Source organism: Peromyscus maniculatus, chromosome 19 (genome assembly GCF_049852395.1).
Source record: "Peromyscus maniculatus bairdii isolate BWxNUB_F1_BW_parent chromosome 19, HU_Pman_BW_mat_3.1, whole genome shotgun sequence".
NCBI classification, from domain to species: Eukaryota; Metazoa; Chordata; class Mammalia; order Rodentia; family Cricetidae; genus Peromyscus; species Peromyscus maniculatus.
The window spans coordinates 12,908,335-12,934,744 of NC_134870.1; the positions used below are offsets into that span (position 1 = coordinate 12,908,335).

At 39.0% G+C, this 26,410-nt stretch overlaps 1 protein-coding gene across 16 annotated transcripts in view; it reads right to left on the minus strand.

The window, feature by feature from the left end:
• Positions 1–2,575: 2,575 nt before the first annotated feature.
• The window catches only part of Nol4 (nucleolar protein 4), a 332,403-nt gene continuing 308,568 nt past the window's right edge, over positions 2,576–26,410 (minus strand). For 14 of the 16 annotated variants that reach the window (XM_006970216.3, XM_006970215.4, XM_042263793.2 and 11 more), the window contains one exon: positions 2,576–4,550. In XM_006970216.3, coding sequence (XP_006970278.1) covers positions 4,357–4,550 — 194 coding nt within the window. In that variant the 3' untranslated portion in view covers positions 2,576–4,356. Of the gene's footprint in view, positions 4,551–24,574; positions 24,732–26,410 lie in introns of those variants that run through there. The other 2 variants (XM_076554798.1, XM_076554797.1) reach the window with 1 other exon arrangement.

Sequence of the window (26,410 nt, forward strand, 5' to 3'; positions counted from 1 at the left end):
AGATGGATAATGTTATTGTCTACATGCTTTATTTTCAGATGTTCTCAATGTAAAATGAACTTGAAACACAAGCCATACAAAGTTAGAAAATATTTTGACAAATATTCATCTTTAGATAATATCTGCTTCCATGGTATCAGGATTCATAACAAGGCTTCCCTTTGTGGGTTCATATGGATGGGCCCTTTGAATCATTTTTTATAAGATTCAATATTCAAATTAGGGACAGTGTGGTAGTACACATCTGTCATCTCAGCACTCAGGAGGAAGATAATAAGATGAAGGTGGAACTCTGCTCAAAACACAAACAAACAAGAAAGAAAGAAAAATAAAAAGAAAGAAATAACCCCACTTACCTTGGAACTTCATTCCATCATATTGCTTGTATTTGATTGCCACCAGTGGTCAATTTTTCTTTTAAATTTTTCTTTTTTAGTTTTATGTGCATAGGTGTTTTGCCTCACTGTATGTTGATATTAGGTACATACCTGGTGCCCACAGAGGTTAAAAGAAGCCAGTAAGTGCCCTGGAAATGGAGTAGCAGATGGTTATTAGCTGCAACGTGATTGCTGGGAATAGAACCCATGTCCTCTGGGAGAACAAGTAGGGCTCTTAATGTTTGAGTCATCTCTCCTGCCATCAGTGGTAGGCTTTACTGTACCTTTTTATATTTATAGAAGTTATCACTTAAAGGAAATTCAACAATCATAGAAGTGTTTCATCAAACCATTTAACAAGTAACTATGACTCATCTATAAGAATAAAACTGCTAATGTTTAATATGGACACCTGGTTCTAAGGTGCAGTGCAAAATGGAATTATTTAGTACTTGGCAGCAGCAGGAGACAGCACAAGCATCCATAAAGGGCCACCTTCAGGAGTGGCTGGGTCAAATGTTGGCTTCAGTTCTAGTGTTGTGCTCTCGGCAAGATTCTGCCGAGTATAAAATGGGAATAGACTGTGCCAATCCCCCAAGTGTTGTGTGATATTTTGATTATGTTCTGACAAATAAAGCTTGCTTAGAGTCAGAGGGTGGAGCTAGCCATTAGCCACCAAAAGTAACCACAGAGATTTTGGAGGTCTGAGGAGAGATAGGACAGGAAGTAGAAAGGCGGGGCAGAGAGGGATTTGGTCTTTTGGAGGAAGGAAGGGAGCAGGTAAGAGAAGACTGGGGGCTTCTGTGCTTCTCTGCTCCTTCAGGTTCTTATCCCAGTACCTGACTTTTGAATTTTTATTGATGAAGAATAATTAAATTAATGCTGCATCCAAGGTCACTGTGTGACCTTGAGATGAACTGGTTTTCTTTGTGTGGGAACTCAGTGCATGCTGGCCATCACTTGGTCTGATGCTTGTTCTACCCATGTTGTTACCCAAAGCTACAGAATTCAAGACGTTTCAGTGACCACTCACGCTTGTATGCTTTCTATAGCTATTTCAAGATGTGATTTCTCATTAAAAGTGTTCAAGCAATACAGTGTGTGTGTGTGTGTGTGTGTGTGTGTGTGTGTGTGTATGCACAGTACATATGTGGAGGTCAAAGGACCTCCACAGGTTCTCTGTGTGTTCTGGGGATCAATCTTACTTCATCAGGTGTGGTGGAAGGTACCCTTATCTGTTCAATCATTTCACCTGCCCAAATAGAGATAACATTGCCTCGCAGGCAAAAAGGAAAGGAGAATGTTATTTCATTTCTACTCCTTTAAGGAAATGAATAGAACATGGTGTCCTATTCATGCAGATACATGCAAAAGATAGTGAGGATTTGAGTCCTATGTGAGCAGCCATGGGAATGATAATGCCATGTATGTTAGACGAAAACAAGTGTGGCTTACTGAGTTTAGCATTGCATTGGCTGCTGCACTCCATGGTCATTATGAAGAATGTTTCATGTTTATACCAAATTCAGTCCTGAGTGCTGGATTCTGATTATGTCGTCACAGGTCAACAATGGATGTCTTCCTCATTAACTGTCATCCACTTTATTCTTTAGAGGCAGGGTCTCTCACTAAACCTGGAAATCATGGGTTGGCTAGATTGGCTGGCCAATGCACACAGAAGTAGAATTATTAACATTCGTGGCCATGCCTGGGTTTGTATGTGGGTGTTAGGGATCTGAACCCGTGTGTCTTCATGCTTTCCGAGCAAACACCTCACACACGGAGCTACCCCCTTAGCCCTGGAGCATGCAGCCATCAGCTTTAAAGAGTCAGATCATATTGAAAAAAAAAATGAAGCCTAAAGCTAATAAGCCCAACTTTTTCGCGTAGATTTGAAGAATCCTGCATAGTAGCCTTGCCCTGCTGGTTCCCTTCACTTCTCCAAATGAAGTTTTTAGTAGTCTGAGTGTGTCAGCTTTGGGGTATTCAGGGAAATAAAGTTTGGAATATTCGTTTTTCAAATGTAGGCACAAGATTGTGCTTCATATTTTAAGCAGAAACTGCCCAAAATTAAGTACTAAAATTTATAGGCAGTCAGAACAGCCCAGGGTTGGAGTGCTTGCCCAATGTGTCCAAAGCTCCAGGTTTCACCCTTAGCACCACAAAAAAACCAAAATGAAGTTTACAAGAATCATTGCTTTAACACAGAAATCTGTTTATTAAACCAAACAAAAACAGAGAAAATTATACCAGCCCTCATTTTTTAAAATTTTCATTAAATAAGCAAACTCTAAATTCACACCTTTAAAAGGTGTTTGTGCATCTATGTATTTCCAAAATACTCATATTTCAATAAGATTTTCACATTATATTCACCAACAGTATCACAAAATTTCTTTTTTTGTTGTTTTTTGTTTTTTGTTTACGTAACTGTAAGGAACAATAATTCTAGAAACACTAGAAGAAAAAAAGCATAGCAATGTCCACAGTTACAATAAAAAGTGCACATTACCTGGTCACAATCACAGTCAGTACTTGGAAAACTATATGTAACAAGTAGGAAAGGAACACCACTGATGCCTTCAGCTCATTGTCAAAAACCGAATGACATACATTTTACATAAAATAAGGCAAATTCAAGAATGCACAAAGAATCTGTAATTCAACCCAAGCTAAACAACAGAAAGGAAAATAGTACAAGCATGAACTAAAAGCACTTCTTAAATATTTTAAAAATAGGCTTGCTTCAGTGCACAGAAAACACCACTCCGTGTGTGTGTGTGTGTGTGTGTGTGTGTGTGTGTGTCTAACTCTAGAAATGGAGAAAAGAAGGGCATTGTGGGACAGAGGGGGCAGTTCATTGTAAGGTTCAGCTCTATCTGCTGAGAGTTCTCAATTTCAGCAAAAAAAAAATCTAAATGATACAAATCATATCAGGAGATATAACAGCCTTTTCTGGAAACGATTTCCAACAGAAATGGAACGTACACACGAGAGTGCAGAGTTTACGATTGTCACTTGCAACCTCCTAACATTCAGTCATCTACATCCAGTCGCTGCTCTGGAGGGTCGCTTGTGGGGCAGCGGCACAGCCAGGGGCCAGCAGCTTTAGGGCAAGCACGGTGTGCTGCGTTTCAGCACATCTTTTTATAACGTTTAGAAACCTCGGTCATGAAAACTGCTGTGGTAAGCTGCCTTGTGGCGTGGGTGTTTTGAGACTGGCAGAAGTACAGAATTGCAGGCATCTCTTGGAAGTAGTTCCTCATGGGGCGGCTTAAAGAAAGTGGGCAAAGGGTTTGTTTGTTTGTTTGTTTGTTTCCCAGCATTGAGTGTTATTATTATTATTTTGTAGAAAGAATTTGGAAAGAGGAGAAGGCAAAAGGGATGTGGGAAGGATACTTACAGTAGTTTCTCAAAAAACAGTTTTCTTTTAGGACCTATGAAAAAGTTACCAAAGTAAAAATGACCATTTCGAATGAAAAACAAGTATTCTTTTTATAAAAATTACATTTTTCTTTTAAAATACAAGATCCTTTTCATTGTTGTCATATCCTGTAGCAACAAGAAATTTGGCTTTTTTTTTTTTTTCAGATACTTCAGCTTTCAGTCCAGTGAGTCAGTAGAAAGTTCCACTAATATTTCAGTTGGATCTTGAGCTATATTTTATATACCCCAAGCTTCATTTTTATCCTTGAATTAAGAATATGCAGCCTTTTAAAAATTGCTTGTGATATTTATGTTGACACACTAAAACAGAAAGCAACAGGCTGGGCACATTAAGCATCTCAAGTACTTCAAGGTCAGAGTTCCTTTGAAGTTCCTTAACACACCAGTGTATAGATCAAGGACGACATGGCATGATGGAAGTATTTCTCTTAGAAGACTGTGCAGCAAGACCAGGAGTATCTCTGCTGGGAAATCAACTGTCATTAGTGGAAACTGCAAATTCAGAACTCAGTGACTATGGACATCGTTTGCCTCAGTTCTGTTGTAAAATGAGATTTTCCAGTTCATCTGCAGAACGCAATAAAAATGCAGCTGATTCTCGGTACCCTGCGACAAGCTGTCTCACAGCGTTGATTTCTGTTGGACTCAGCTGAGGTCTGGAGTTTGAACTGCTGGAGGATCCTGAGCCAGTTGCCAGCTGCCTCTTCATGCTGAGATCCGTGGGTCCTAGACAAAAAGAATCACAAAATAAGACAGGAATAGTATTTATTCTAACATCTCACATATGAGCACCCATCAAATTATGACTGAATTTATTCATGAATGCTGTCATGAGAAAGTCATGGTCTCTATAATCAAATGCATCTGCTCTCTGGAAGACTAAAGAGTAGTATGATGTGATGTGGGTGTCTGAGGATTTTTTTCAGGTATCTTGGGCAGCATCCAGCCATCACTTCTTGTTATAGAGAAGACTCAAGCCCTTTGAACACGAGTTCTTGGCAAAATTCAATTTTCAGTCTGTCTCCCACATGTTGCAGATGCTTCAGTGTATCAGCATTGCTATGATGAATTGCAAATACTTTTATTTGCTGTATTTATTAACAAAGATGATAACTCCCATAAATTTAGAATTTTAATGATTTCCAGGATAATTTTTAAAGTTATATTTTAATATTTTTACACATTAAAATTTATTCTTTGAGAATTTCATGTTTAGAAGATATATTTTGATCATGTCCACCCATCCACTTCTGCGCTTCCAACTCCATCCACATCTCCTTCAAAGTCTCCCTCCCAAATTTATTTCCTTTTTTTAAAAGTCCACTGAGTCCAGTTAATGCTGCTGGTATGAGCATGAGTATAAGACCATCCACTGAAGCATGGACTACCCACACAGTCCATGTATCTCAAGTTACCAGGACCTTCTCAGCCAAGAGTAGGGCTGTATGAGCCCTTTCCCTATCCATGCTGACATTTTGACTGGCTTGCAATTGGTCAGGTCTTGTGAAAATAATTTGTCCATTTGGCACAATCAAGAATTATCTGGGAAGAGAGTCTCAATGAGAGATTGTCTAGATCAGGTTGGCCTATGGGTAGGTATATATGTGGAGCTTGATTGCTTTAATTGAGTTTTCACTTAATTTGATTTAGACCTACCCAGAATGTGAGTGGCAGCACTCTGTGGGCTGAGCTCTAGAAGGCATGAGTGGAGAAAGAAGTGAGTGTAGGAACTCATATAGTGACTACTTCATCTCTCTGCCTCTTGACTGTGGATGTGACTAGATGCTTCAAATTCCTGCTACCTTGATCTCCCAGCCATGATGACTGGTAATTCAATACTGTGATTTCAAATAAACCCCTTCTCCTCTAAGTGACTCTGCTAGCATTTTACCACAGCAATGTGTGAAGAAACCATACAACCTCTTAAGCAGTGTAGACATGAGAGCTGAGGGACTTCTGTTTGGTGTGTAGAGGAGACAAAGTTCAAGCTGCATATTAAGGACTTCATTTAACACTTTCTTTCTTTCTTTTTAAAGGAGTTGTTTTAGATCTTTCTTTCTTACATGAAGATAATGTTGTCTACTAGGTGGATTAGTTTTATAACAGGTTAGACTGAAATTTTCTTTGAACTAGAGCAAGGAAGTACTTCTTGCAACAGCCCTACAGAGGAACTAGATGTTCTACGTTATTAAGCTGCATCTATATTTGCATAAAATACAGTCAGATGTCCCTAGTATTCCATTATACATTTAAACCAACTCTGGTGGTTCTGATTTTGGACAACATTTAGTAATTTATACTTAAAAAATTGTATACAAATTTATTTAAGATCTTGAGTTCAGACATTAACATTGAGAAGACACTTCACATCAAAATCTCATAGTTATATATTTGCTTTTATAATTCAGCAAGCATTTATTAAAATTCATACAACTTGGAGAGAATATCTAAATTTAATAGTAATTGAATAAAATATCACTAAGCCTATCACAACAGTCAAGATGCCAAACTGCAGTGATTCTGCAACATGAAAGTGTTTTTAACAGACTAAATATGTGTAAGTATTCAGAAAATGGCATTTCTTTTTGTGAGCTAAAGCAAGGAATATAATTTTCCTGCAAGTTCTTTTTGAGTCATGCGGGATACAGGTCAAGACCCAGCCCCTCTTCCATCGATCCCTGAAGGAGGTAGAGGTCTCCTGAGAGGGAAACATCTTGGCTTGAAATTTAATTAGAGCAGACATAAGAGCTGCACAAAGAACTCTGACCTCTAAGAGACACACACTTCTGCTTCTGTCATGGCCTTTCCAAGCTTTGATTTTTCAGGCAGGGTTTATCTTCCATTTAGTCTGCTATTTACAAAATCATGTTATCGACATGACAAGCCTGGCTTGTCACATTTGTGGAAAGGAGTCACTGAACCTGTGCTCAAACAAACAGTCAACAGTCTCTGCTCTGTCTGCGAAGTTCTGTGTTTTATTTTCCTTTTATTGATAGGCTTGTTTTTCATATAATATATCTTGATTATGGTTTCCCCTCCTTCTACTCCCCTCCAAGTACCTCTTCACCTCCCCTCCCATTCTAATCATCATAGTGGCAGGTGTTATGGGCTGCAGGTGGACACTCTTCTAATCTGATTTTACTTTAAGGTCAATATGCATACCAACAAAGTGAAAGAATGAAAGAAATTGGAAGAATCCTCCTCCCAGTGTTGTATATGCCTCAAGTCTGTGCCCAATTACATCCTTTAAAATATAGACTGCTTTGGCTGGTTTTGCTTGTAGCTGGATTGCTGAATCCTGAACTTGAATTGAGACAAGGTTGAACACAGGGTCTAGTTGTTTTTGGGGTGAAGGAACCTCACTCAATTAGTACAGTTTAAGACTTCCTCAGAGTGTACCTCTGGCTTGAAGTTCCTTTTTTATAGATTTTTGATTGTTACAGTTTGTTTTTTTTATGAGATGGAGTCTCATGTAGCCCAGGTAGCTTTGAACTTACTATATAGCAAAGGATGACCTTTAGCTTCTGATCCTCCTGCCTCCACCTCCCAAGTGCTGTGATTACAAGCATGAACCACCAGGTCCCATTTGCCTTAAAATTCTAAACATCCCAACTTAGTGAAGATTTACACAGTTTTCCTCAATACTTATTAATCTATACAAATTTGATAAAACTTCATAATCTTTATACCTTCATTAGCCATCCTACTTTCCAAACCATAAGAAACCTTTTTTTGCTAAGTGTTTGTTATTCAGATCTTTAATGTTATGAGGTGAGTAAGAATAAAAAAGTATGTAATAGACATTTCTTCAATGAGCACTCACATAGCCCTCCTCTAGTTCACTACCACTCTTCTATTTCATCTCAAAGATGCAATGCTAGACTGGACTGATTGAGCTTAACTCAAAACACAACTGTCACATAATGAGAATGCATGTCCACTCTAAGAGCTGAAATTTGATGAAGATTGTGGAACTTAAGTCTAGGAAGTTACTTTGAAGACAAAACCATTGAAAGCATGGTTATTATGGTTATTAGATGAGCCAGGCCAGCAAATTGGAAGGACAATGACCAAACCAAAAAGATGCCAAAAGAGGAAAAAGTCTCAGTAATAAAGCTAAGGCAAATACAAAACTCCAAAAAGTCATGTTTATTTAAGTATTCTGTGTTGGTCAAAGTGATATGGACTTGTTTTTTATGATAATTCTAAAAAGTTGAATCAAAAGTTAAAGGTATGTCATGTTAATCTGTGCCAAAATTAGAGCCATGATTCATTCTTTAAGGTGTGAGGTGTATTTAAGTGGTAAATAAATGGCCATTTATGATTCCTAATATTTAAGTGAATGTATATATTCATAGTTATTCATTTTCTTTTCTAAAATTAATCTATCAGTTGACTGTTTGCTCCCAGTTTATGGTACATTTTTGTTTCTTGTTTAAAGCTGCTTCATTTTAGAATAATGTTTTAGTTTTAATTTACTTGAGACAATGTTGCCATACTAGAACACTTTTAAAAAATTTTTAGCAATGAGAACTATATTTTTGAAGACCATGGTAACTCTTTTTAATTGTTAAAATTTATAGTGAGATGGGTAGAGAGATTGCTCTTGCAGAGGACCTAGATTCAATTCCCAGCATCCACACAGTGGCTCCAACCATTTGTAGCTCCAGTTACAGGGGATCCAATGCCTTCTTCTGGTCTCCAGAGGTATCAGGCCTACATGTGGTGCACATACATGCATGTAGACAAAACATCTATACATATAAAATAAATCTAATATATATGTATTAGACAGACATGGCTGAGAAATGGCTCAGTCAGTAAAATGCCTGCCACATGAGCATTTGGACATGAGTTCAGATCCCTAACACACACCACAAAAAGCGAAGAGTGGGAACAGCTGAAATCCCAGTGTTGAGGAGGTGGTGACAGGTAGAGTCCCTGGGGCTTGCTGGTCAACCAGCCTTGCCTATTTAGTGAGGTCCAGGCCAGTGAGACTCTGTCTTAATGGAAAAGTGGACACATTTGAGAAGCAGCACCTGTGCTGGCTGGTTTTATGTCAACATGAAGGGAGGAGGGGGGCCCTCAATTGGGAAAACTTCTAGATAAGACCCAATTTTAATGCATTTTTTTGATTGGTGATCAATGGAGGAGGGCCCAGCACATTGTAGGTAGTACCATCCTTGGGATAGTGGTCCTTTGTTTTGTAAGAATGCAGGCTGAGCAAGTGATGAGCAAACCAGTAAGCAACACTCCTCCATGACCTCTGCCTTTGCTCTTGGCCCCAGGTTCCTGCCCCACTTGAGTTCTTGTCCTGACTTATTTAATGATGAACTGTGATGTGGAAGCTAAAGCTGAATAAACCCTTTCCTCCCCAACTTGCTTTGGTCATGGTGTTTCATCACAGCAATAGAAAACCTTTACTAAGACAACACCTGAGCTTGTCTCCTGGCATCCACATGCACAAATCCCACTTTCACACACCCATATATGCATACCTCTACCAATACTACACAGATTCTATTTCTGGTGTAATTTCATAGAATTAAGATGGTTTAATTGGTGAGAATTAAGTTTAAGGATGACAGTGTTTCAATGACATTTGGAAGAGTAGGATGTTTCCCACCATGCTCTTACTATTATCTTAATGAATGGGTTTATGTCATCTGTTTCAATACACTTTAAAAATCTGTCTAAATAGCTCTCTGTGTTTCTCATATCTTAACTGATCCCACTTTAGACTGTACTGAGTTAATTTTTTGTCAGCTTTGAAAGTGATCTTGGCAATAGTTAATCCATGCCTAATAGACACCAGTTTTTCAGTCTCTTCAATCTCACCAATTCCTTGAATACACACGGAATAAACAAGAGTAACATAGCAGAAACATCCTAAGTTCTTAAGAGGCAAAGGAAGCTATTTGCAGTCAGTTACTTAGATGTTTTAAGTGATCACTGATATTGTCAGGATCATATTTTCCACATACTTTCAGGACCATTCATTCTATAATCTCAATAGTTTTCAATGGTTTCTTTGTTCTGGGCATGACTTTGGCTATTGCAGTAAAAAACAATAATCTAATGTAAATGAAGTGCCTTTCTTGGCTAGCAAGCTGTTTGGATGCTAACTTTGTCTACAAGCTAAGTTTCATTTCTCTTTTGAGGGCAGCAGATATTCAATACAAGTATTCATTGATGAAAATTTAGTACCTTTCTGACAAAAGGTAAAATAAATTCACAACAAGAAAAATCAATATTTTAGCTACATTGAGTAACATATATAAAGTATCTGCTGCAGTGCTGGCTCTCCCCAGACACCTCATAAATGACCCTCCCTTCACCTTCAGATAAAGAAGTGAATATTTATCAATGGTAAACAATAGCTGAACTACCAAACTAAATACATTACCAGATTCAACAGCCAATGAGTTTCGTTTATATTCACAAATCTAGGGGCACCAGAATTTGCCCTTGGGATATGTTCTTGATACGACCACTATGACATCATAAAAAATCCGGGTACTTTCTATGTCCCCCAGCCCCGGCTTTGTATTTGTTCACCTAAAACTGAGCTTATCAAGTCCCATTGTTTTGGATAAAATTATTTGCAAACCCACTGGGGTCTGATCCCTTGAATAGGCAAGTGTTTGTGATTCTGATTGTGCTCGATGTCTGCAGATTAATTAGGGAGATTTATTTTTCTTAAGAGTTAATGTTTGTAAAATTGGCTCTTTCACTGAATGGCATGAATACACTCTCTCATGTCCTCTCATTGTTTTATTATCTTCCTATGCTCTTCTCTCTTGATTTGTCTTCATAGAATTTTCAATCCTTTCAAATGTTCAGCTTTTGGGTTGGTTGGTCATTCTATTTCTTGTTTCCTATTTAAAGTAATATTCAGACTTATTTTCTTTTATTTCAGCATTTTCTTTGTTTCTGACTTGGGTTAAATGATTATATAAAAGAAATGATAAAGAGATGGGAATGCTAATTACTTTGATACTGCATACACTATATTTTACAAATAGGTACAATTACAGTACATTAAAAAAAAACTGTTGTACCAGTAAGATGGCTCAGTGATTGACTTAGGATTACTATTGATGTGATAAAACATCATAAGCAAAGCAACTTTGGGAGGGGGTTATTTGGCTTATATTTCCGTATTATAGTTCATCATCAAAGGAAGTCACAGCAGGAACCTGGAGGCAGGAGCCAATGCATAAGCCAGCAAGAAGGGCTGCTTACTAGTTTACTCACCATGGCTCACTTAGCCTGCTTTCTTATAGAAACCAGGACCACCAGCCCAAGGGTGGCCCAACCCACAATGGACTGGGCCCTGCTCCATTAGTCACTAAGAAAATGTGTGTGTGTGTGTGTGTGTGTGTGTGTGTGCGTGCGCGCACGCGCTCGCAGAGGATGTCTTTCTGTATGCTGTAAATGTGTTGCTCTGATTGACTGATAAATAAAACACTGATTGGCCAGTAGCCAGGCAGGAAGTATAGTATAGGCAGGATAATCAAAGAGAATTCTGTGAGGTGGAAGGCTGAGTCGAGGAGACAATGCCAGCCACTGCCGCCATGAGAAGCAAGATGTAAAGTACTGGTAAGCCACAAGCCATGTGGCAATGTATAGATTTATAGAAATGGGTTAATGTAAGATATAAGAACTAGATAGCAAGAAGCCTGCTATGGCCATACAGTTTATAAGTAATATAAGTCTCTCTGTGTATATTTGGGTCTGAGCAGCTGTAGGCTTAGGAGGGACTGGAGAAAACTCCAGCTATGTGTATGTGTATATGTGTGTGTGTGTGTGTGTGTGTGTGTGTGTGTGTGTGTGTGTGTGTGTGTAAGCCAGGCAACAGCCTTGAGTATCATTCCTCAGAAGCTGTCCATCCTGTTTGAGACAGAGTCTCTTTCTGGCCTCGGGCTTGTTTAGACAAGGCTGGTTGGCCAGTAAACCTCTGGGATTCTCTTCTCTCCACCACCCCAGCTCTTGGATTAAAAGTGTGTGCCACCACACTTAGGTCATGTTTAATGTGGGCTCTGAGAATTGAACTCAGATCTGCATGCTTGCATCACAAACACATTACCAGCTGAGCCATTTCCCCAGCTGTATTAACATTATTAAAGTTTGAGGACTTATTTAAGTTGGTATGATTCATTGTGTTATAGCTCTTCATATATACTAATTATAAACATATGCATATATGCATATATATGTGCACATGCATGTCTGTGTGTGCATATATAGAAAATAAAAAATTGAAAGTTACATGCAATTTGGAGGCTGGGATATCTCAAGATCTGCAGCCAGCAGTCTAAATCATCAGCAAAGTTAGTAATGAAGCTGTGTTCAGAACAGAGATGGCAATGTACTCTAGCTGCAGACATGCAGATGCAGGCCCTGGGAGAACTAAGGCTTCAGTCTGAGAAAGCTCCTGCACTGTAGTTCAGTCAGTCTCAAACAGGGGAACATCCTTCTTTTCAACAATTTGGCTTTTTTTTGAGTGAGGTCATTCAAGGTTGGATGATTCTGACCTGATTAATAGTGAAACGTCTGGACTATGGCCATGTCAAATTGATAAAGATGTATTAACAATTACATTTAAAAGTTTATTATGGAGTTCTCTAAAGGGCTGGTAATCTCAGCTACCTTTAAAGTTTTGAGGTAATTATCTAATTTGTTATAAACATAAAATGTGCAAAGGAGTATTCTTTCTGTATGTTTAATGGCTATATGAATACTTTTAAATTCCTGTATATTAAATACACACATTTATCCCATAGTGATTAGATTTGATAGTTAGTTCTACAGTGACTTAAAATCTTAGGCAAGCCATAACCATCATAGAATCACTGGATAATAATGAGGTAAGAAACATGTTAATTGTTGAGGACATACTTCCTCTAGAATTGAAATTATTAGTAATTGACAATCAAATTTATAATTAATAACTACATTAAAATTTTAGAGTAATACTAAAAGTTCAACATTGATTCTCAGTTTGGTCATTACTATATTGGAAAATATTTTTAGAAAAGTCCCTCAAGGCATGGTAGAGTTTTATATTTGAATCAGTACTGATTTTGAGGTTGTTTAATTTTTAATTGTACATATATCCATGTGTCTGTGTGTGGATATGTCCACATAAGTGCAGGTTCTTGTGGAGGTCAGAAGAGGTATGATTCCTTGACACTGGAGTTACAGGTAAATGTGAACCACCTGATGGGGGTACTGAAGACTGAGTATCATTTCTCTGTGAGTATCAATACTCTTTGGAAATGAGATATCTATCCAGCCCTCATCAACTGTTTTACAAAACAAAATTACATACTTTTTTAAAACCATTTTCCCCATATTCACATTACTATCAATAATGTGCAGTTACATATGACACATCATTTTTATTCAAGTGATTTAAATCACTGTCAAAATGTGCCATAAGGCGGTGACAGTCATGTAGGTCATTTTATACAACATAACATATTCATAGAATTCCATAAGTTTTATATTCATATTATATATGTATAGGACAAAGTAACATGAAATTCTTCAGTGTGACCCATCTATTTCTATAACCTTGATAAATTATTCTATATTTTACTTTCTGACGAGGAAGACTTAGAAAGTGTTAGCAAATCATATTTTAAGAGCTGCTATGGAGGATGTGTATCCACGGTCACCGTAACTCTGGTTGCCTTGGAAGTGGAGGTAAAATAGGGTGCTACTTCTGGAACATTTTTTGTTGTTGTGTTCAAATTCAAATGATTTCAAGATTAGAAGAGGAAAACAGACATTACCTTTTGAAAGGAAAATGCGCAGGCCTCTAGTACACAGACTATCATTTAGTGAGTCATCTAACAGAAATGAAGGTCAGCAAGCCTGGCTTTCCTATGTACTCAAAAAGAACATTCATATTCTATCTACAATTACCAAACACTGTGAAAGACACAGGACTCGTGCAGAATAGGGTATTGGTGCTGAAGAAACTTCTCATTTTGTGTGTTTGTGGTAGAAGCTTGGTATGGGCTGTTTTCCTCTCACAGTACCCTTTGAACGTTGACACATCATCTGGGGATCTGTTTGTACAAACCAGTCCGATTTGTACAAAGGAGGTCAGGACAATACTGGGTGTGAGCACTTGCTGTCTGTCTTGTTTGAGATGGCCTATCTTGTTCATGCTGTGTATGCCAGGATAGTTGTCCTATCAATTTCTTGGGGTTGTCCTCTCTCCATCTTGCTGGAGAAGTACTGGGATTTCAGGTACACTGCACACTTAGTTGTCTCCCAGTCCTGAGCAGCTTTTTATCCTATTTGTCAATATGGCATAGAAGTAAAGTATAAAGATTTAAGACACATAAAAACTTAAGTAGAGGTTTTTGGAGCTAGATTGTGTGCGCTTGCCTTATCTCTCTGATTGCTTATCAAATATTCACTTTACCTTCAGCAAACATCAAGAGATCTGAAAGTGAAGCAGAGTTGTAGGTTGCTACATCCCTTTCAATGCTCTGACCCACGATGATCTACCCACATGATTATTCTATTCCTTATAAAATATTAATTGGCTTTCTAAGCCATTTAATAACAAAGGTGAAAAGCTGGGGAAGGGGCATTAACCTTAATGGAAATCTATAAACTCTGTCTTCATTAATATGCAGGGAGAGGCATTGTATAGGTCTATAAAATGACTATTATAAAAGAATAAAATATATCTACTTTGAACATAAATATAAGATGAGCTTCATCCTTTTGAACAAACTGTGTTCATGAATATGATTTTTGGAACAAGGTTTTTATAATATATAACCATCCTTGTAATCATTTTATATAGTATAATCTAGTTATAGGATTCCACAAGTTTTATATTCACATTATATATATATATATGTATATATATATATATATATATGTGTGTGTGTGTGTGTGTGTGTGTGTGTGTGTACATATATATGACAAATAAAGAAAGGACAATAGAGTAATATACCACTAGATTTTTTTAAAGATTTCATTTATTTCATGTGTATGTATGTTTCATCTGCATGTATGCATGTGCATGCCTGGTTCTAATGGAGGTCAGAAGATGGCGTTGGATCCCCTGGAACTGGAATTACAACTGGTTGTGAGCCATCATGTGCAAGCTAGTAATGGAACCTGGATCCTCTACAAAAGCAACAAGTGTTCTTTGCTATTTGCTATTGGAGTGAGTGGCCCACACAAGCATGGACGCAGACTTCCTGGAGTACAGGTGTGTGTTTCCATGAGTTCTCACCGGTGCACAGATGGAAGGAGAGATTGCAGGGTAGACATCTACATGTCAGCCAAAAACCAAGGTCATTTCAAATCACCATGTGACTTGAAATAACCAAAAAGAATACCAGCATTGTAACTGGAAGTTCAAAGGTGAGGCAGAGTGCTCAGCCATCTTGGGGTGATTCAAGCAGACAAAGATCTCTAGTAGGGGGAAGTTAGTGGCCTGCTGCCTGTGCTGGGAGTTCCACCAATATCCAAGCTAGGAGTGGAGGATTCGAAGGGCAGTTCATTCAAGCGCCCTATAGAAGGTAATGGTGCTGACTCTCTAGAACAGCAAAGCATGCCAAACTCCTCCCAAGAGCTTCTTCCAGAAGCCAGAAGCTAGAGGGAGTGGTGAAATCGGACTGGTTTGTACAAACAGAGGATGTGTCACATCCCCAGAGGATGTGTCAAGGTTCAAAGGGCACTGTGCAAGGAAAACAGCCCATACCAAGCTTAATGATCTCATGTCACCTGAAGAGTCCTTGTGCAGTTTATTAGCAGGCTCAAGAAAGCAGCCCCTGAACACTAAGGGGGTCTTGTTCCATTTCTCTGCTGCAGTAAACAGCACAGGATTCTCAAGAGGACATTTGGAGTGCATAAAAATCCATTTTACTATGCAGTAGTAAAGATCGGGCTTTGAGAGAGGAGCCCTGGGAACAGCCTGCTCAGTGTTGAACTGTAAACACAATTACACATGCTGGATAGTCAGGGAAAGCCCAGGTCACTCACCTCCTCTTTCAAAGCCTGTCTCTGAGGGTCTGTGACCTATAGGAACCCAGTGAAAGCCCAGTGGTAATTAGAAAGATGCTTCATGGTTTCTGCAGATAATTCATATTATTTCTTTGATTTTCTAACAAATTACTAGAATCATGTTCAGTTATTAAACTTTATAGATAAGTATCATCTCTCCAAATCTCTATGTGTTGCAATACAAAACTGTCTAAATAATTCATGGTCTCAATTGAATTTTAGGTGATTGTTTTGATCCACATGGGAAAGCTGGATAAAGAATGAAATTAAGTGTCAAGAGTGTGGTTAGGTTTTAGATACTGAGTTCGGACTTCCTTCAGCTAAACATCACATCACATTCTGCCACACTGAATTTCCTGAATTTTGTTTTAGTTTTCTAATTTCAGGGTAATTCTAGTTTATGTACAAAGGTTTTTAAACATCTATGTTCCATTAGGAGTTAGCTCCACTCAAAGTTACTAATTAATAGCAATTAACTTTACACAGAACTCCCAGATGCATGAAAGTTATTTAAAAATTAAGCAACTTGAGCTAGAACTACAGATTTCTTTTTCTTTTATTTTTTTAAATCTTTGTGTATAGAGTGTGTGCATTTGCTAGTGTGGGTGTGTGCATGTATGCAGGTGTATATACACACGTTTGTGCATCTTTAAGCATGTAAGGTTGACTCCTGGTGTTTTTTCTTTAACTGATCTCCATATTTTTTTGAGACCAATCTTTAAATAATCAAAAAGTTCATGGATTTGGCTCGAATGGTTGGCCAGTAAGTTTCAGGGATCTTCCTGTCTCTGTTCTCTTCCCCCAGTGCTGGGGTTCCAGGCATGTGCCACTGGGTTCTGGGGATCTGATCTCACGTTCCTGTGCTTATACCAGCAGGCATCTTACCCACTGAGCTATCTCCCTAGTCTCCAGAACCATACCTTTCTAAGAATCATCCTTGAAGTTCCCATGCCAACCAAACTAACTTACTTCATTGAGAAAATGCCAGTGAGAGCGGCACTGCCCTTTGTGCCATTCACTACGCTCTCAGGTTTCCCATTAGCTTTGGCTACTGAACAGTTGAAATGGAGCCTGTTATGATGGAAGATCTGAATTCTGAACTCTATTTCACTTAGTGCATTTCAATTTAATAGTCACCTATGGTAAGTGACTATCATATTGGATTCCACAGATCTAGATAAAATTGAATTTGAAAAAAAATTAGAAAACACAATGTGGATACGACAAGAGTAGTGTAGAGCAGAAAAATGCCCTGATTAAATAATCAAAGGGATATGTTATAGCAGTGACTCTCAAACTGTGGGTCACAACCCCTTTGGCAAACCTCTATTTCCAAAAATATTTACATTAGACTCATAACGGTAGCAAAATTACAGTTATGACATAGCAATGAAAATAAAATAATTTTATGGTTGGAGTCACCACAACATGAAGAAGTGTATTAAAGGGTTGTAGCATTAGGAAGGTTAAGAACCACTGTATTAAAGTCATGAGCTTACTTATTACAATTACTTACAATTACTTAGTTTTGAATTACTTACAATTCACTAGGGTGATACACATACCTGTGTGCTAGCATTTGGGAGATATAGAAAGATTAGGACTGCCTAATAGTGCCTGTGGGGCCAGTCTGTGTCACTAAAGACTATCTCAAGGAACCAAAATAAATAAATAATATAACAATAGGGGCTAGAGAGATGGTTCCATAGTTAAGATCACAAGCTGCTTTTCCAGCGGACCAGGGTTGGTTGCCAGCACCCAGATGGTGGCCCACAACCATCCGTAACTCCAGTTCCAGATGATCCACTTCTGGCTACCATTGGTACCAGATATACTTGTTTACAGATAGTCATGCAGAGCAAATATTTGTATAAACAATAAATAAAATGTGTATGTGGATGTGTGTGTGTGTATGTACATGCAGGCACAAAAGTGTATATAACTACAAGTGCAACAAGTTGAATCTATTAGTGGAAAAAATCTACCTATAGTACACTGATTTTGTTTGTGTGTATGTATGCAGGTATGTGTCCACACGTATCCTCAGGTACCAAAGGCAAGAGGTTGATATTAGATATCTTTCTTTGCCATTCTTTACCTACTTTTTTGAGGCAGAGTCTTTCTCTGAACCTGGAGCTCACTGTTTCTAACTAGCTAAGCAGCTAGCTCTAGGAATCCCCTTGTCTCTGCTTCCCCAGTGCTGGGTCTACAGGCATTCAGGCTTTTTATATGAATGTTGGGTCTTCTAAATTAGATCTTCATGCTTAACCAGCATACTCTTTACTCACTGAACTAACTACCCTGCTTTAAGAAAATAAAGTAAAATTTCACTCTGTTTTGACAACTCATTGCATTTCAGCAAGAAGTCCACAGAGTTGTAATAACTGCAGACTCCCAATTACATGGACTCTAATTTGATAGCATAAGTCACCTTTTTCACATAATATGCTGTTATGAACATCTTTCCATGTGTAAAGGACCTACCAGCTCACTGTAGAGGACTATGTAGCATCTGTGAATCACTTTTAGACATTGCTATGTAAAATCATTATCTATAGAGCTTTCTGTGATAGATTACAGAGCCAGAGCATTTAGCTGATATGGAGCAAGAGGTGAAGGCCCCTCCCCATGCAGCAGCATCACTTCTTCTCATGTGACTGTCAAGCCATCACCATTTATTAAGAGTAGAAGTTAAAGTCACATGAGTACCTCCCAGGTCCCTGGATGTTGACAGTAATCATTTTTTTCCTGAATCTCAGGTTTGAAAACCAAGCATATTTTCATGCAGAACTGATGAATTTCAAAATATTTCTGTGAAATATTTGAAATGAAATGTTTTTCTTCCTTCAATATTATACTCTTCAGGGTATTAAGGAAAAGATGCCAGACATTTAGATGATATCTTCAGAGCAGGGAGCATGGCTCACTTAGTAAAATGCTTGCCTTATAGTATGAGGTTCTGAGATTCCCAAAGTGCTCCTGAAAAACACCAGGTGTGGTGGAGTGTACATATCATCCGAGCCCTTGAATAGCATATACAGTTAAATTCCTGGGGGTCGCTGGCGTACTTGCTACTTGGGTTGTAGGCCAGTGTGAAAACTCTGATTCAAATAAAAGGTGGATAGAACCTGTGGTTGTTTGAATGAGATGTCCCCATATTCTTGGGCATTTGGATATTTGGTCCTTAGATGATGGCACTACTGTGGAGGTTTAGTTGGCATAGTCTTGCTGGAAGCAGTGTGTTACTGGGGTCAATACTGGGGTCAATTTCGGGTTTCCAGAGATAGGCACCATTCCCACTTCACTCTCTCTGCTCCCTGCTTGCAGTTTGAAGATGTGTCTTATCAGCTTGCTACTCAAGCCACCATGTCTGCCTGGCTGCATGCTTCCCCATCTCAATGGTAATGGACTCTTACCCTCTGGGAACCATAGCCCAAATAAAACCTCCTTTTAACAATTCTCGCTCATATAAACCCTCTTCTTTCTCACTAATTAGACTCCCAGTGCTCCACCAGGGGCCCAGCCGTGGATGTCTGCATCCAGATTCCTCAGACCTTCCTTGGATGGTGTTTATGGCACAACTAACAGGGTGTCTGGCCATCCCATCACCAGAGTAGGTCAGTTCCTGCCGTCTCTCGACCATTGCCAGCAGTCTTTTGTGGGGGTATCTTTGTGGATCTCCGTGGGCCTCCCTAGCTCTCTGCTTCCTCCCCTTCTCATGTGGTCTTCATTTACCATGGTCTCCTATTCCTTGTTCTTCCTCTCTTTTCTTGATCCAGCTAGGATCTCCCACTCTCTTTCCCTCGACCGTCACCCTTCATTGTTCCCACTCATGACCAGGCTGTTCATGTAGATCTCATCCATTTCTCCGTGTCTTTTTTGGGGTCTCGTTTTCCAGGTAGCCTCACTGGTGATGTGAGTAGCAGTCCAGTCATCATTGTTCCACAATTGTTGAAGCCAAGGTTGGATAAAGCACAGGGACAAATAACCAAATGAATGGAAGCACAGGATCTATGAACCAAAGGCTGAGGGGCCCCCAACTGGATCAGGCCCCCTGAATAGGTGAGACAGTCATTTGGCTTGATCTGTTTGGGAGGCAGCTGTGTGTTGGTGCCGGGTCCTGGGCTCATTGCATGAGTTGGCTATTTGAATCCTGGGACCTATGCAGGGACGCTTGGCTCGGTCTGGGAGGGGGGGACTGGACCTGGCTGGACTGAGTCTACCAGGTCGATCCCGGTCCTCGGGGGAGACCTTGATCTGGAGGAGGTGGGAATGGGGGGTGGGGTGGGGGGAGGGGGGTGAGAGTGGGAGAACAGGGGAATCTGTGGCTATTATGTTGAACTAAATGATGTTGTAAAATAAATTTACTAAAAAAAAAAAAAAAAAAAAACAACAAACCTCCTTTTATCAGTTGCCTCTGTCATGGTGTTTTATCATAGCAACAGAAAAGTAACTAATACCAAACCTAAAGAATGTTATCCTAGGCTGTCCTCTGTCCTCCATGTGCATATGTGCACCTGCACACATGCACTAACACATACCAACACACATACAACACACACACACACACACACACACACAGAGAGAGAGAGAGAGAGAGAGAGAGAGAGAGAGAGAGAGAGAGAGAGAGAGAGAAGAATAAGATAAATATCGTCAACTTCTATCATTCCTATGCTTAACCAGACTTTGTGAAGATGTCCAAAGAGGCACAATGTTTCATTGGGAGAATCTTTTTACATAGACATTCATGATGTATGTATTCATTTAGTGTCCATCCAGTCCAAATATGAATCAGCTTATTTACTGATATCAATTATAAGGAAAGTGAAAAAAAGTCATCTGTATGTCTCCAAGCTATGCTTATTCTCTGTGGAAAATGTACATAACAAATGGATGAAGACACAAGAAGTCTTCATAGTGCATTATGGGAACATACAAGAAGAAAACTGACCTGGGAAGTGATGGGGGGAATAGCACAGGTGTTTCAAAGAACCTAAAAGGTGACATGAGTCAGGTGCAGGGGAAGTTATATGTACCCAAGATCAGCTCCAAGACAGCCCATGTCCTATGGAACATGTGGGGAGGAAGAAGTCATTTTTGCATTGTTAATTGAAAGTCTCTTGGGATGGCTGGACCATATCATCTAGTTAAAACTTAGATATAAAAACTCTAAAGCTCAGAGGGGAGGATGAGGACACAAACATTTGCAGAAGAAAAGGTAACAGCTAATGAGCTTTTCCTTGAGCAGCGTGCAGAACAAGGTGCTTACAGGGACAAAGGGTGGAGAAGGGAAGGGAAATTGCAGCAAGAACAAAATGAATGGGAAGTCAAAAAGCCAATGCTTAAGAGGTAGGAGGCAGAGGACGCTGAGGACACAGGTGATGAGAATGTTCTGCTCTAGGTGGCAGGACCATGGGTGTTTCAAAGTTCTAATCAGTAGAGTATTCAAATATGTTCATAAAATCTGGGGAAAAAAAGGGTAAAATCATCTTACATTTGACAATTGGTGCAGATAATTACAACCTACCCATCAACTGCTACAACACTGTAAGGAAGAGCTTGCTTTAGTGGACTGAAGGAAACTGTAAGCCAAGTGTGAAAGGGGAAGATGAATGGAAGGACTACTTTGAATATTTCCCATAACAGCTGTGATGGCTGAAGGGCTGAGGTGCTAGACTTATAAGGTCCACATCAAAAAACGAGGCTTCAGTCTTGTATGACTATTGTGATAACCTCTAGGTAGGCCTATGACCAAGTGTATCTGTTCTAGACTCAGTGACAAGCTTTGATCAAAAGAACCTTTAAAGTAGAAATCGCATATATTCATGTTATGACAAAACAAGGAAGATGACTGATACATAGATTCAGGCAGACTAGAAATAACCATAGAAATGTTAATTATTAAGGCTCATTATTACAACAACTTGGTCCTGTAGATTTTGATCTGTATGTCAGCCTACTTTATACCACAGTTGAAGAACAGATTGAAAAAGTCTACTCCCCATGGAGTGTGTGGAGAGGAAACAGCCAGAAATAAATGATGCCTTTTGCACATAATTTAGATTTAAGGGGTCCAATGGGAAACTGCAGTGAGCCACAATAGCCTTCTGTAGATGGTGTGATGTGAGCTTCCTGACAGAATGCCCCATGTCAATGGGAAGGATAATGATGGGATGACTGGCTGCTTCTTGCTCCTTTCATTTGGTTAATTTGAATACATTCTTTATACAAATTGTAACTGCTGTCATTTTGATAATACTCCAATTTGAAAATTTGGATTGTTGGGTGCAGGCCATTGCCAGCTCTAAACAAATGGTGGGTTGGCTAGCAAAAGATTTGAAGGGCACTCTGGCAATGGTCACAGACAGACTCTTCTTGTGCTGTGAAGTCTCCAGTGTAGGCCAGATTTCCCAACTGCTATTATATTCAAAATGAAACGGGAGTTTATAAAACTCTACAAAAACCCCTGTGGACCTACACATTGATGAGTCAACTGGAATCTTCCTCTCTTTTGTTTTACTTTCTTCTTGTTCATTCTTTTGCTTCTTTTTGGTTTATGTGCTGGATCAAACCCAGGAAATGATATATGGTAAGCACATAATCTACCACAGACTTGAATCTCCAGCCTTCTTTGTGTTTGTATCATATAAACCACTCCCCCCAGCATCCAAAATACATAAATGATTGTCTCTGCAAAGTGTTCAATGAGCTAAGCAGTAGAATAAGGTAGAATTGAAAGGGTTTTGACATTTAAACAAGACAAAGACTGCCTTAAAAACATATCTATTTCATTATTTCCATTGCAGGGGGTATTTCCGCAGATTCTGGAAGAGGGCACTGGGCCTCCAGGAGCTGAAATGACAGGTGGTTGTGAGCTGCTTGATGTGGGTGCTGGGAACTGGGTCTTCCGTAAGTCAGAATAGCTTACATTCACAGAATTTATGGAGAGAGTCCCAAGATAAATGAAACTGTGTACCAAATGAACTTAGTAGTCTTTCTGTACTTGAAACAAAACTGAACAAAACCAAGACAGGAGTAAGCAATACCAGTGTTAAGAGAATTCTAGATTCTTAGAGAATGAAAAGCTGTTCTGAGTCCCTTTATAGTATGGAGTTAATCATTCCCTTGGCCATCACCATCAATGGATGCCAAACTCCTTCTACACTGGAGCAATTTTCTTTAGTGTCAGGGTAAACAGGATGTTTGCCAAGATTTTTATTTAGCTGTTTAATTGCTGTTACACTTAGTCCAAAGCTACAGGCTCAAAGAAAGTCATCTCATTTTCAAAGCGTTACAAATAATAGTAGGTTAAATATTGCGAAATAATAGTTTCAGATGTGTTTCATTCGTTTATGCTGTGTAATATTTGTTTAATGATGCAAAGATGTATTACATTCTTTTATGTTGCACTTGTTTAACTCTTTAAATCTGTGTTACTTTGCTTGCCTAGAACACATAATTGCCTAATAAAGAGCTGAATGGCCAATACCTAGGCAGGAGGGAGCGAAATAGAAAGAGAGAATAAATAGGAGAAGTGAGGAGTGAGAAAAGGAGGGAAGAAGGATGCAAGGGCCAGCTACACAGCCACACAGCCAGCCACAGAGTAAGAAGAAAAGAAAGATATATAGAATAAAGGTAAAAAGCCCAGAGGCAAAATGTAGTTAAAGTGAAAAGGGATAATTTAAGTTTGAAAATCTGGCTAGAAACAAGCCAAGCTAGGGCTGATCATTCAAAAGTAAGATTAAGTCTCTGTGTATTTATTTGGGAGATGGGTGGTGGGCCCCCAAAGAGGAAAAAAAAAACAACTATAGTTAACAAGTAGGTTAATCTCATGGTGTGCTTTCTCAACAGCACACAGGCAGTCTTCAGGGCTTGGAAATTATTCTTTGTAGAGTATTTAAGTGACCCTCATCTCATAATTCTGGCCCATATCTACATGTTTTTATCATAAGCTAGCCAACAACTTGCCTGTGTCTACTTCTTATTTTATAACCTTCAAGAAGCAAAGATGGGTGATAGTATATAACATGAAAATGTAGGCTGTAAACACTGACGGCAGAGAAGTAAGAGAACTGAGGGGCTCTTCCCAGCACGCTCTGCTCCCAGGCTTCACAACATCCATCTTTCACTCTGATGCTTTGGCTGACATAAGAGGTCAGCAGGAACTTTTTTTATTAAAAATTCAGAGATCCTAGTAGGAAGAGATTGCTGTTAAAGGATCCTCTAGCTTCTTTAAGTCTTTATCATTATATGAAACTGGAGGTTTTTAGCAGGAGGAGATGAAAAGAGTATCAGAAAAGTAGGTCTCAATATAATATTGCTCTATCTGCACTCAAACTATGAATTTGTAAGAGTTGCATTTCTACCACTTACACAGTTGCATGATTAGCATCTGTTCTAGAATTCTGCTGTGGCTTTTGAATATCAGCAATGACTGAGGAATGGACACCAAGGTGATTTTGTGTGTGTGTGTGTGTGTGTGTGTGTGTGTGTGATATACTTCACAGGATAAATTCATGAATTTTCCGAGGGTGTGTGAGTACACCTGGGAGTCCTAAGTAATAGACTTAAAGGATGAGCAACAAACGACATTAGAGAGGAACCATCAAGTTAAAGAAACTCAGGAGGCTTGATCTAAGGCAAGAGAATTAGATGATGCTATTTTTCTGACAGCAGTTAAAATGGTTACACAATCTGGCCAGACTTGATTCTTGTTTTGTTTTATTTGTCTTTATTTTTGTTTGAAAGACAACTTTGCTTTCTCTTTGGATAATTAGTTGAAATGTAAGAACAGCTTTCCTGTTACTATTCTATGGTAAAGATCAGCACCCCAACTGGTCTCTTTTCTTCACAAAACAGCAACAGCTACAACAAGAATAAGAACAGCAACAGCTTTTGAAATCCTGTATGAGTTTTCCTCCTTCTCTGTCTTTGTACACATTTCTCCCACCGGGATCTCTTCGTATTTTTAATGACAGCTTCTTAAGTCAGACAAATATCACACTATAGGACAGAACTCCTTAAGTCTGGGAGCACAGTTGGCTGCTTCTCTGTCATCCATGTCTTGAGGCTCTTAATTAAAAACAAGAAGCCTCATATTTTCTTATTGTATTGTCCCACAGCATGATTTAGCCATTTATGGAACAAAGATAAATTATTCTGCTTGTGTAGGAATAGAGGTTGTGTAAGAATAAAACTATCTTGGTTTATTCTAATTTTGTTCACTTCCATTTATTTTCCTTCCCACTACCAAGGGAACCCAAGTTAGCATTTTCTTTTGCAGATATTATAGAAATGACTAAAATTTGGTGCAGTCAACTTTCAAGTGACGAACATTAATAGAGATCAAGAACAATGCTTTAAATGATAAAAGAAGAGGTGTCAAGCCATCGAGAAGATCACACCTCAAAGTAAAGCATTTGTACCCACAGAAGATTACTCTCAGCCTTGATCAGAGAAATCTCTCTTTGCAGATGTCAGTGGGACAATGAAAAGATCCATGGCTGCAAGGACACAAAGAAAAAGGTACCATTGATGACTGGGCTCTAAACATGACATTCCTACCACTTGCTGTGGCTTAGGGAGCATCCTGATGGAGGTAGAAAGACTGAGACCTGAAACTAGGGTCTTGTGAATGTTAGCAATCATTGTTACAAACTGTTTTATTCCACCCCACCTCCTCTCTAGCAGTTGTGTACCATGAAGTTAAGTACACCACCTTTTACATTTTAAAGGATTTGTTATTGAATTATTCATCTTTTCTAGTATAACTAACTAAGAATTTTCCAGTTTGGAGCAACACCTCTGCTCCAAATCATGTGGCTGGGGCAGGCAGAACTCAACAAAACTCAGTCCAGGGTTTCTAGACCTGGCCTGCAAGAGGACTCCAGCAACACCTCCACACCAACCAGGAGCCTGCCGCCAGAGGGTAATCACGTAACCAAGAGTTGCTTGATTCTGTGTCAAGCCTTTCAATCTCTGATTCATTTGAGATGTTGTGACATACAAACACAAGAAATCCAAAAGCATGAGCAAGTACAAGCTGGCTCTAGGCACTGCTCACTGATAACAGAGCATTATTGATGCTCATCCACTAGCTGAGGAGGCATGGTAGTTTCTGTATGTTGTTCCATTCCATGTGTTTTTAGCAAAATCTTGTACATTCCATAAAGTTCCCAATGCCTCAAATTCTCCAACTCACACATCTCTGTGAACTAGTGCATCATTCTTGACACACTGTACCTTATAACATCAGATGCAGAATGAATTGCTCCTTGTGAAAAATTGCTTATTCTCTTTGAATTATTCTAATAATAATCTAGCAATCATTCAATCAAACAACACTGCTGCTACTTACGGAAGCTGTGACAATGTATAGAGAGATCCAGGCAGAAAGACAAACATTGTGTTTTCAAATGCCCTTGTTTTCACCCCACTATCACTGGCTAGTATGGATAACAGTACAACCATTTTCTTCTCTCAGGTTTAGAAAATACACCAGCCCCAAACGAATGTACAGAATGCAATCTGTTATAAAGACTCAC